Below are 12189 nucleotides of genomic sequence, written 5' to 3' on the forward strand. Positions count from 1 at the left end.
GGGAGGTCCTTTGTATAAGCCTGTGGCTTCTTGAACTCTCCTGACACATTTCTTGTTTGTTTTTTTCATTGACTGGATTTTGTGTAGTTTTATATATGTGCAAATAAATAAGATAAGATAAGATAAGATAAGATAAGGTGAACCTTTATTAATCACATTACATTTATTTATTAACGGACAGTACACACTATGTTCACCCATTCACTCTGTATCTTTTATACCTCTATTATTGTTTTTCTAATGTTTGTTTACCTTTACCTCTCCTGTGTTTCACTCTGTTTGCTGATGTTGCTGCTTTGAAACCTGAACTAAAAAAAATAAATGTTTTATTTTTTTATTTTTTATATGTATAGCCCGGACGTAAAAAAGTAAACATGGGTAGTGTATTCTTTTTGAAAAAACAACATTAGTTCATAAAATATTTTTTATTTTGATTTGCAATAGGAGCGCAACCGGAAGTTGATCATAGGTGACGTATTTCCGGCATCGGTGAGTGCTGTAGCGATGTAGCATCATCAGCCTCTCAACAAACCCAACGATACAAACCTCTCTTCACGTGTTTTCACAAGGCTAAACGTGCACATTTCTTTCTCTAACGGATAACTATTTCTCGGTACAGAGTTGGTGTTTATTTAACCTGTTAAATGAGGCTGTGGTCCAGTCAGAGAAGTGAACATGTGTAGCTGTTAGCTTGTTTTAACCACCAGGCCTGGCTGTGTGTGAGAGCAGCAACAAAGAGTGAATTACACCGCCTCGCTTTTTAACAATGTACCCCTCCTGGGGGAATTATGGAGCACCGCAGTCGCAAAACTTTGGAGGAGCTGGTGCTGGAGCTGGAGCTGGAGCTGGTCCTCGTAAGCCGCCTGGAGGGGGTGGAGGTGGAGGTGGAGGACACGCCGGTCAGGCAGCAGGGTACGGCGGCGGCTTCGAGGCCTCCTCATCCTCATCCTCCTCCTCCGGCGGCTCCATGTTCTCCAGCCTGCAGGAGCAACACCTGCAGCAGATGCAGCAGCTGCAGATGCTGCACCAGAAGCAGCTCCAGTCTGTGTTGCATCACGGCAACAATGCTAATGCAAATGCATATAGTGGTGGGAACTCAGGTGGATATCCAGGTTGGCATTCAGAGGGAGCAGGTGCTGGAGCTCAGTCCTTCTATCAACAAGATGAGACGACCAGAGGTCCTCCTCAGCCTGGTCACCCACAGCCTGCTCCTCCTCCTCCACCTCCACCTTCGCAACCGCACAGCATCGATACCCAGCCAGGTCCTCCTCCTCCTCCAGAGCCCCCTTCATCCAAGCCACAGGAGAACACAGGTGCTCCCAAACCTCCAGAGGCCAGCAAGAAAGATCCACCCACCACAGAGGACGACAAATCCTTATCTTTGCAGGTAATGTCTCTATCTGTCTGTGTTTTGTTGCTAAATCACATCACTTGCACCTGCACCCACAACTTACAGCCAAAAAAACACATAGCCACCTTTTTTTCTTGATGTCACTAGAAACTACCAACCTTTTGTCTTATAGCTGTCTATAATTTAGCCCCAAAAAATGCATCAAATTGTATGGATTTGAATAATACACAGACTGAACCAGTACATAGGGATGTCACGATACCAGAAATCTAGTAGTTGATACCAATACCAGTGAATTTCCACAATTCTCGATACCAATTATACCGACCGCTTTACACGACATGTCAGCATTCACCCATAGATTCATACACTGATGGCAGAGGCTGCGAACTTTGCCCATCAGGATCTAATCTAAATACTCATTCACATTCACATCGACATGTGACCCGGAGCAGCCGGGGATCGAACCACCGACCTTCCGATTGATGGACAACCTGCTCTACCCTCTGAGCCACAGCCACCTTGGTCAACAATAAGTCCCTTGTAATCTAATTCAACAAACGTACTCTTTTATTAAAAACATTTGAACATTACAAAAAACAAAGGCATGTAGGCTTTAAGTAATAAATACAAATAATTGACCCATTTTGTTCATTTTGGCGTATCAGCGACGGACGCTACATACTGACCGTGAACGCATCTGGTCCGTGAACTCAGAGTAGCAGGAGTAGGAGGCAGAGGATTTATTGTGGAAGCGAAAAGCAAACGCACCTATTTGGCAATATTTCACGTTTAATCCCAATGCTATAAGGGAACCATAACGTTAATGAGGTAATCACCGAGAGGCGGATGGAGCCGTCACAGCCTGTGTGCACGGAGCAGCGGCACCAGGTAGAGCCCCGCAGCGAACCCCGCAGCAAAAGCACTTCCGGAGAGGCCAGACACACCGTCCCCCGACAGTAAAGAACAGAATCAGCGCTCTGCACAATGTTGACACTCATCTTTTCTTGTAAAATGTCCGGTGTAATCGGTAACACCGGTGTTGTCACAAGTTTATTAACCAGTGGGAATATTTTCCTCACTGTCACATCACTACCAATGACCATTACAGGCATCGTACGGTACCTTCGGTACTGTAGAAAAAGAGTACCCTCACTTTTTAAATTTTGGCATCGACTTGGTACCGAAGTATCGGTTCTCGTGACATCCCTACCAGTACAACTAGTGTAATATATTGTATTCAGTAGGGCTGACCCGAATGCTTCGAAGCTTCGACCCTTGCCAGCGTATTCAACCTCCAAATCTGTATTTGAATGCTTTGTTTTGTTTTATTTTATATATATGTAAGTAATAATAAAGTATAAATCCCCAAATAGCCCATGAAATAAGGAATAATTTCACAACATTATTCATTATTCATAGTCAACATTAATTATTATTAGTTATTCTCAGACAGATATTGCTGTTTGTTGTGTGTAGAGGTGCGTGTGGGTACAGTACTGCGGAAGCGGCAGTGAAACGAGGGAGATGGAGACAGACAGACAGGAGAACATGTCAGCCTGCTGCGCTGCGCTGACACCACCAAGCTTCAAATACCTTTAAATATTTCTCGCCAAAGTTTCAAAGCCCAAAAAATGTTATTCAGACCTAGTATTCAGAGCTACCTAACACATACACTGAGACTCTAACACATGATCACTGACAGTGGGAACTAGGGATGTCCCGCACGTATCCACGGGGAGTGGATCAGGGAATGGGCAGGATGTGCTCCGGATATTCCAGCTGTTACATTTAATGTATAAATACTGATTGGATTTTAAACAAAATTTTGTTCTTTCTGATCAGAGACTACCAGCAGATGATTTCAAAATCACAGAGCAGGTAATAATATATTAAAGTACTTGAATGTAGTCTTTGGTTGGATGAAAAGTATGTGGATATTCTTGGACTCCACGACACACCTTTTGAGAGCTGTCATGCAAGGAACTGGACAATCCGGTCTAAAATCTGGGATGGCATACATGCGTATGCACAGCCTGAGGTTGAATCACTGATAATGAAATGGAGAGATTGAGTCTTTTGTTATTACTTCATTGTAATACATTTCAATTTACAAATTGTAACTGTTTTTGTTGAGAATCAAAGCTGCAGTCAGGAACTATATCCTGACAGTCGTGCATGAGATAGATAATCTGTGGAAGAAATCATGTTCCTCTGTTTTCACCGCACCCGAACCAAAACAATCAGAGCCGAACAGTCTCTACAGCAGCTGTCAGTTTGATCGGAGTTCACGAGTTTCGCGAGCAGCGATTGACAGCTGCTGTAGAGACTGCTCGGCTCTGATTGTTTTTTTTCCCTCGGCGCTGTGAAATCTTGCAAATGAAATTTTGAGCACTAGGAGGACACAGAGTAACATGATTTTTTTTCAGATTATCTGTCTCACTACTGTCAGGATATAGTGACCGTTTTATAAAAATAACTTTTTTTTAATCGGATTTCCAAAGTTACCCACTTCAGCTTTAAAACAACATAGAAAACTACTACATAAAGAATAAGCTGATCAGAATAATAATCAGATAAAATATTATACATTTAATTCAGCAGTTTAGCCTGGTATTGTATATGTCTAATGTGGTCAATATGAAATTAGAGTAGAGCTTTATGATGTGCAATGCCAATCATGTTAACAAGAAAAATAATATTGAGGACTGTAATATGTATAGTTAAATCAATATTTGTGTATGAAGCCCCAGAAGGGAAATATGACCAGGTAAAAGAGCATTTCATTACTGAAATGTTTTAAAGTACACTCCAAGTATTCAGGGTTTAATTAAAAATAAATGTGAAGCTACTGTTTAATGCAGGCTATTGACATATAATTTGAAAATGTAATCCTATTATCACATTGAGCGAGGAATGGGCTGGTAATACAAGGAAAGCAAAATTCCACAAACACTTTTGCGGTGTGACAGTGCGAACAAGGTTCCTCGTGTGGTTTGTCTGACAGATGTCTTTGTGATTGTTTCACACAGGAACAACAGCAACGTTGGTACAAACAACATCTTCAAAATCTACAGAAGTTAAAGCAAGAGAAAGCCAAACAGAATCAGAAAGAAGGTGATGGGTCTGTACCGCCACCTGGCCAAGCGGTTCCTCCTCCTCCTCCGTCAGAACCAGCAAAAGGTGCACCTCCTCCACCCCCTCCAAAAGAGGAGTCCCCAGTACCACCTCCACCACCTGACGATGCAAGGGTAAGAATTACTACAATGTTACAGAGGTGTGAATGTAAGAATTCAAACTTTTATTGGGTAAAGGGGAACTCCATCAATTGTACGCAGTCCTTGGGGAGTACTACTGCATTTGCAAAAGAAAGTAAGTAAGAAAGTATAAAGCCTTTTTGTGGCTCCAGAGGGAGCTGTGTGAAATCTGCTCTGTTGCCTCAAGTGATGTCACTTGATAGATGGCTATCCTACCAAATGGTTGGCGGTCGAGTTGTGGATAATTTAGGTGCCAGGTTTTGACAAAGAAGAAGAAAGTGTTGAATGAAAAGGCTTTATATTTCATAAAATGAAATTCAAATCAATTTTGAAATGTTTTTTACAAGTATGTAAAACTCTGTAGACGTCAGTATACTCCTCGTGAATTCAATATTGGTGTGAATTCAAAGGCTGTATGGAAGGCTTGTGACAAAAATGTTCTGCATTGGGCTTTGATATCTGTGGTGGGCGACTGAAATTTTGTCTTTTGTCTCTTCTTGTCTTTTTCACTGTTTCACCGCAATGTCAACAACAACAACTGGTTAACACCGTCATGTGATAAGTTGGGCTTTTTAGTTGTGAACTAGGGATGCATTGTTTCTGTTAAACTGTTTAAAATATTCTTAACTCACAACATATTCAATTATATGTGTGCTTGTGTGATTGCTGTTTTTCTGTAAATGCCATAAACTGAATGGTGCTACAGATAATTTTGTAAAACGGTACAGGACAAGATGATTCTCATATTTATTGGCCTGATTTATCATGGGTGTACCTTTCTTGGCACTGGAACAATAACAAAAAGCACCAGATGTGAGCCACACATCAGAGACTCTGATTCCCTCACCACATTCCAGTCCCGCCTCAAAACACATCTCTTCTCATCTGCTTACCCGTAGCCCCCTCCTTCCCCTCCCCATCAGTCCGTGTGTATGTATGTGATTGTGCCTGTGTATGTCGCTTCTTGTCGTTCGTCTCCTGTCTGTCTGTCTCACACCGTTTTCCCCCCCGACTATGTTAAAGCGTCTTTGAGAATATTATAAAGCGCTATATAAATCTAATATTATTATTATTATTATTATAGATGTGTACCTGTGCTTTTGAACCATTCACATACTTGCCAGCCCTCCTGATTTTCCGGGTCTTTCAGGTCTTTCATTGCCCTCTCCCGGTTTCTTCCCAGGGTCACAATTTTCCCGTATTTCTCTTGATTTATTGCAAATTTTCACACTTAACCTGTTTCTGGCGCTGTACAGTGTATATAATCCCTACTGTTTCCACACGGACGACAATAGCACTACACCTAACGGCGTTTCCCGTTGAAAAAGAGCAGTCTATGCTCACAACACATGGTGACACAGCGCAGTTTTGAGCTCATTTTTGAGCTGCGCTCGCCGCTGGGTTCAGCACAGATCACAGCGTGCTGCACCCAAAGTTGGGCTTTACTCTGGTCACTTTCTGTGACACCTGCCATGTCATGAATGTGTGAAATTCATAGGACTCAAGCACATTCATTCATCTTTTCCCTTGTAATAGTGATAATGACTGTCCCCAATGATTGTCCCACGTGCATTGTCATTGTAAGTTACAGACGTGAAAGTAATGCACTTGTATACATATTTTTACTGTCCTCTTGCTTGATAGGACTGGGAATTGATTGAAATTTCTTCAGTATCCCCGCCAAAACTTTTTCCAGAGTTTTGGAATCTATATCAAAATGTTTAGACACCTTGCTTTGCTGAGTGTAGATACCTTTTACCTAGAATGTTTTTTACAAAGTAAAGCCAAAATAACCGGGCGGTTGTGGCTCAGTAGGTAGACCAGGTTGTCTATTGATCACAGGTTTGACGGTTTGAACCCCACCTCCTCCTGTCCACATGTCAAAGTGTCCTTGGCCAACACACTGAACCCCAAATTGCCCCCGATGATCAGGCCAGCATCCTGCGTGGTAGCTCTGCCATGGGTGTGCGAGTCTGTACATGTTAGGGTGAATGAGCATCAAAAACGCTTTGGATAAAAAGCGTTATATACATGTAAGATATGTAGCCATATGCCATTTACATTGAATGATTGTGTAATATATGTTCTCAGTAGTGCCTTGCCTCCATCTAAAAAAAATGTCACCTTCCATTACAAACTACCCTCAGTTATGTCAAAAATATTCTTTGTGAGTTACAGAGATATACTTTTCTCCAATCTTGTTTATGTTTAAAGACCGAGGTTCCACAAAACCCAGAGGAAGCAGCCCGCCTCCAGCAGTTACAGGTTGCAGCGGCGCAGTGGCAAAAGGTGCAGCAGCAAAGAGCAGGCTTACAATACCAAGCTCTCATGCAACAACACGAAAAGCTTCAGCAGATCCTGGAAAAATACCAACAGCTGATTCAGCAACCTGCAAACCTACAGGTATGTACATTATAGTTTCTTTGACAGCTAAGTATCTGGCTGGTTATTTTCCCTGGTCCTAAGATGACCTAAACAGAAAATGAAAGGTGAAAAGCAAGAGAGGGTATAGGACTGTGTAGGAGCTGCAACAACTCTGATTTGCCACCCCAGCAGCATATTTTGGAGGCCCACTAGTTTTCATTTTTATATGCCATGTCTTGGCGATTTCTTTGATCTGCATGTACCGATATGAAAATCAACCAAATAACTATAAACCAAATGTCCTTTGTTGCAGTCAATGTCTGCTGAAATGCAGCGGAGGCACTATGAAATGCAACAGCAGCAGTTCACCCCTTTATTCCAAGACTGGGATCGCTCCTTCGCCTTGTGGTATGAGCAGTTCCAGACCTATCCCCACAAAGACCAACTGCAGGACTATGAGCGGCAATGGAAGCAGTGGCAGGAGCAGATGAATGCCACCAATGCCCACCTTCAAGAGAGGATGGCCACTCTCACTGCCATGGTGCCATTCGCCTCAAGCCAGTATAATAGTGGTATGATGGGACAGTTTGGCCAGTACCCTGGACAAGACATGCAACTGCAGCAGCAGTCAGCAAAGCCAGCTGTGGAGCATTCCCCAGTTGCCGTTGGTCCCAACTCCCAAGGTCCACGGCCTGCTGGTTTTGAGACACATTCAGAATCACCTGGCGGACCCCCTGTGAGAGGAGCAGGCCCTGCTGGCCTAGGAGTCGGACCCCCTGGGAGAGGAGCAGGCCCTGCTGGCCCTGCTGGCATAGGAGTCAGACCCCCAGGTCCCCCCACCATTCAGCCACCAAGCATCAACAGCATCAGAGGTCCACGGTCAGTAGGGTTTGTGTTGTACTACTGTGATTTGCTGTTTATTTAAAGTTACTACAAGGAACTTTTAACTGGTTATGAAACAGTCATTTTAATACTGATACCTCTATATGACCAACATAAGCAAACAAGACCATCAGCAAGAATATTGTCTATTTCTATGTAGTTATTCTTTATGCCTGTCATTGGGTTGGATTCCCTGCAAAATCAGACGAAGTGATTTAAAGGTCACGCAGGTTCACTAGAAACTCCTTCGGCTCAGACTGACCTAGATTCGGCTTTGCTGCCGCCTTCGACTTATAGTCAGAGTTCCAGCGGGAGATGTAGAGCTCCGTGCCCGGCAGCAGCGACTCCTCCTCCGCCCAGAAACAGAGCTTTGCCATGCTGTTGAGGTCCAGACCGTATTGCTGGGCCCCGCTGGAGGGAAGGGAGGCATGCAAGAACCAGAACCTGGACTGCGCAGGGCAGACTGCCAGACCCTGCTGCAGTAAAATGAGGTTTTCTAAAGGGACTCTGGTGTTTGGAAACACTACCGCTTTTGTCCACAGGGACTGCCAAAAAAACACAAAATGAAAGTTCCTTGTAGTAGCTTCAATTTAAAAAAAAATATTTTTGAGAAATGGTTTTCAAAAGAAAAATGTTTCATAAAAACAGTTTATTTGAATTTGGGTGGGCTATTACAGTACGTCATGTTGACAGTGAATATGTATGAGTGTCTCTAAAAGATGCTTTACTAATTATAATGTTTTCTTACAATTTCTGTAGTCCTGTTGGTCCCAGCGGAAACAACTCTAGATTTGACCAGCCACAGCAAGGTTTTGATGGTCCTCCAAGATTTGACCAGCCACAGCAGCGTTTTGAGGGTCCCCCAAGGTTCGATCAACCACAGCAACGCTTTGAGGGTCCCCAAAGGTTTGACCAACCACAGCAGCGCTTTGAGGGTCCCCCAAGGTTCGACCAACCACAGCAGCGCTTTGAGGGTCCCCCAAGGTTCAACCAACCACAGCAGCGCTTTGATGGCCCCCCAAGGTTCAACCAACCACAGCAGCGCTTTGATGGCCCCCCTCGCTTTGACCAACCAAGGCAGCGCTTTGATGGTCCCCCCAGATTTGACCAACCACGGCAGCGCTTTGATGGTCCCCCCAGATTTGACCAACCTCGATTTGGGCAGCAGCCTAGGTTTGAACAGCCCCCAAGGCCCCCTGGCCCCCCACCTCTTTCTGAACGCCCACCTGTGCCCCAACAAAAACAACAGCAAGGTCTCCAACCTAAGGCACAACTAGCCACTAAACAAGCTGCCAGTATGGATTCCAAGACTCCTGGAAGGTCAGCCGAGCAGCCACAGTCTGAAAAAGGAAAAGGTGAATCAGCACCAGTTGTTAAGGCCAAAGCTGATGATTTGACAGATGACAACTTGCTCGGAGCTGAGGGCTTTTTTGTCCAAGATGCCCCCATTCCTCAGACAATACAAACAGACAAAACGGAAGCAGATGGCAAGAACGCTTCTAACAATAGCGAAAAACCCAAACCTGGTAACGGCAAGCCTTCCGTTACGGCTCCTTCTACTGTGGCATCAAAAAATACTGCTGCACAACATCCCCTCAAACCAGATGGACCATTAACAAACAACAAAACCCCACTGATTCCAAAGCCTCCTGGAAACCAACAGGGGCCACAAGCTTCTGGCCATATGCAGACAAGACCAGATCCTTCAGGGCTCCCCCCTGGGAGGGGACGAGGTCAGGCCCCAGTACCTGTCCAAGTGCATGGACGAGGACGTGGGCAGAGGGGCCGTGGAGAGTTCGGGGGACCAAACACTGCACCAGTTGGAGAGGAGATGGGTGAAATGTCTTATGACTACATGCCACCTGAAGAGAACGTGGGGATGCCAGAAGAGCAGGACGAATATCACTGGCAAGATCCTTCATACGAGCAGTGTGAGGGTGAGGAATCGGAGGAGACCCCTGAAGAAATGTGGATGCCAGACGGACATCACTTTTCAACAGAGGAAGAGTATTATGAAGAGCCAATGGGAGGACACCCTATGGGGAGAGGAGGGCCCTCAATGATGAGAGGAGGGCCTCCTATGGGAAGAGGAGGCCCACCCATGGGCAGAGGTGGTCCCCCTATGGGAAGAGGAGGTCTACCTATGGGGAGAGGGGGACCGCCTATGGGGAGAGGCGGACCGCCTTTCGGTAGAGGAGGTCCACCTATGGGTAGAGGGGGACCCCCTATGGGAAGAGGTGGGCCACCCATGGGAAGAGGTGGACCCCCTATGGGAAGAGGTGGACCACCCATGGGAAGAGGAGGACCACCCATGGGAAGAGGAGGACTAATGGACAGGCACTGGGAAGAACCTGAGTCAGCGGAATACTCAGAGGAAGGGGATCATTACTGGGGAGAAATGAGACCTCCAATGAGAGGCATGAGACCCCCTTTTCCACCCGGCCGGGGTCGTCCCCCACGTGGTCATCCTGGTTTCATGCACCAAGGACGAGGACGCCCCCCTCATCCAACACATGGGCCAATGGATCACGACCCATTAGGCCATGGAATGGACATGGATGACACCGAAATGGATCCAATGCACCATGAACATGACCCTCATAGCCATCCAATGCATCCTGGTGTAGGAAGAGGCAGAAATCGTGGGCCACCACCGCCACCTCACGAAATGATGGAACCTATGGAGGAGCCATTGTACGATGAAGAAGGCAGGGAGTTAGGGTGGGAACCGCCACATGGCAGAGGCCCTCCTGCGCCTCCACATGAGATAATGGATACGGGAGGAATGAGGAGGAGGCCTATGGGTCGAGGGATGGCAAGGGGCATGTGGCGGCCAGGTCCAACACATGAGGAATATGAAGAGAGACATACTGAGGGTTTCGTGGAGGATTATGGTCATGGGGAACATGGGCATCCCTGGCGGCCACCACAGGAATATCCTCCTGATGACTATCGGCATGAGGCCAAGTATGAATGGGACAGAGAGCGTGCTCCTCCTGAGAGGGACTATCCCCCCCGCATACCACCACCAGAGCCCTACAGAGATGGCCGTTGGCCAGAGGAAAGGGAAAGGGAAAGGGAAAGAGAAAGAGGTCACCAGTATCCTCATGATGAGCATGACAGGGGAAGAGGAGAACTTAGAATTCGTGAGTATAGGGATGAGCCACCGTACCGGCAGGAAGAACCACCATACCCACCAGCAGCACCTCCTTCAGAATGGGATAGGCCTTCAAGACTTCCTTTACCTCCAGAGAGGGGGTATCCTGCTGACTTTGAGGATCGCAGAGCTCGCTATGAGGGCAGGGAAGAGCCTCCTTTGGATATGCGTCGACCTTTATCTCCTGCTGCACCTGTCACAAACTTGCCAGAGAGCTCAGTTGATCCGGCATCACAAGGAGCAAGTGGAGCAAATGTACTTGCTCTCTCCCAACGTCAGCATGAGATCATCTTGAAAGCTGCTCAAGAGCTTAAACTTATAAGGTAATTTCTTGACTTTCATCATTGATTTAATACATTATTATGTTAGGATCACACTACACTTTGCCTAGGTTTTGACCACCTCTAGGGATGTCGCGAGTTACAATACTTTGTTACCAAGTCGATGCCAAAATTCAGAAAACGTGACGGTACTTGTTTTTCTACAATACCGCAGGTACCGTCAGAGCTCGAGACTAACGGAGTCCCGTCGTTCCAGCGGGGATATAAAATGTGTTTGGGACGCAGTAAACTTTCTGGGGATGCACCCTATTTTTTCCCTGATAATGCTACATTGCGACAACAAATCCATTAGGGGTGTAAGAAAATATCGATACACTTATTTTTTGCAATACTGTATCAATTCGACAAAACGCTGTATCGGATTTTAATTAACCTCTTAAAAATCCATGCATGTCGAGAAGAATGGTAAATAACGAACCAAAGTTACAATACATTTTGTCAAGTAAAAACTGGCATGGCCATTTTCAAAGGGGTCCCTTGACCTCTCACCTCAATATGTGTGAATGAAACAGTGGAGGTGAATGGAATATTATTTGTGGTGTTCAAATCATGAACAAGTTCGGCCCGCACCCTGCCATGATTGAAGCAGAAGGCTGTTTTATTTTAGTTGCAGCCCTGCCATTTTGCTACTATATGACCTACTTTACTTAACGGTCAAATGGACTTCGGGGAACTTTTAGGTGAACATAACTTCCATTCTTTTGGGACTACAGGGAATTGCAGGAGGGGAAGACATGTGGTACTGAACCTAAGCCTGCACCAGCTGACATCCTGCCTGAGCTTCCTGCTGGTCTTCTTGGTTTGGAGATCCCACAAGACATCAGGAATGTTCTCAAG

At 45.5% G+C, this 12189-nt stretch overlaps 1 protein-coding gene across 5 annotated transcripts in view; it reads left to right on the top strand.

The window, feature by feature from the left end:
- The first annotated feature begins 474 nt into the window (after positions 1–474).
- ylpm1 (YLP motif containing 1) overlaps positions 475–12189 on the top strand; it is a 31673-nt gene continuing 19958 nt past the window's right edge. For 3 of the 5 annotated variants that reach the window (XM_074616252.1, XM_074616249.1, XM_074616248.1), the window contains exons 1-7: positions 483–1387; positions 3197–3232; positions 4384–4602; positions 6823–7011; positions 7286–7851; positions 8614–11334; positions 12066–12189. In XM_074616252.1, the coding sequence (XP_074472353.1) occupies positions 767–1387; positions 3197–3232; positions 4384–4602; positions 6823–7011; positions 7286–7851; positions 8614–11334; positions 12066–12189 (4476 nt within the window). In that variant the 5' untranslated portion in view covers positions 483–766. Of the gene's footprint in view, positions 1388–3196; positions 3233–4383; positions 4603–6822; positions 7012–7285; positions 7852–8613; positions 11335–12065 lie in introns of all 5 variants that reach the window. The other 2 variants (XM_074616253.1, XM_074616250.1) reach the window with 1 other exon arrangement.

The sequence above is a fragment of the Sebastes fasciatus genome, chromosome 18 (genome assembly GCF_043250625.1).
Source record: "Sebastes fasciatus isolate fSebFas1 chromosome 18, fSebFas1.pri, whole genome shotgun sequence".
Taxonomy (NCBI): Eukaryota; Metazoa; Chordata; class Actinopteri; order Perciformes; family Sebastidae; genus Sebastes; species Sebastes fasciatus.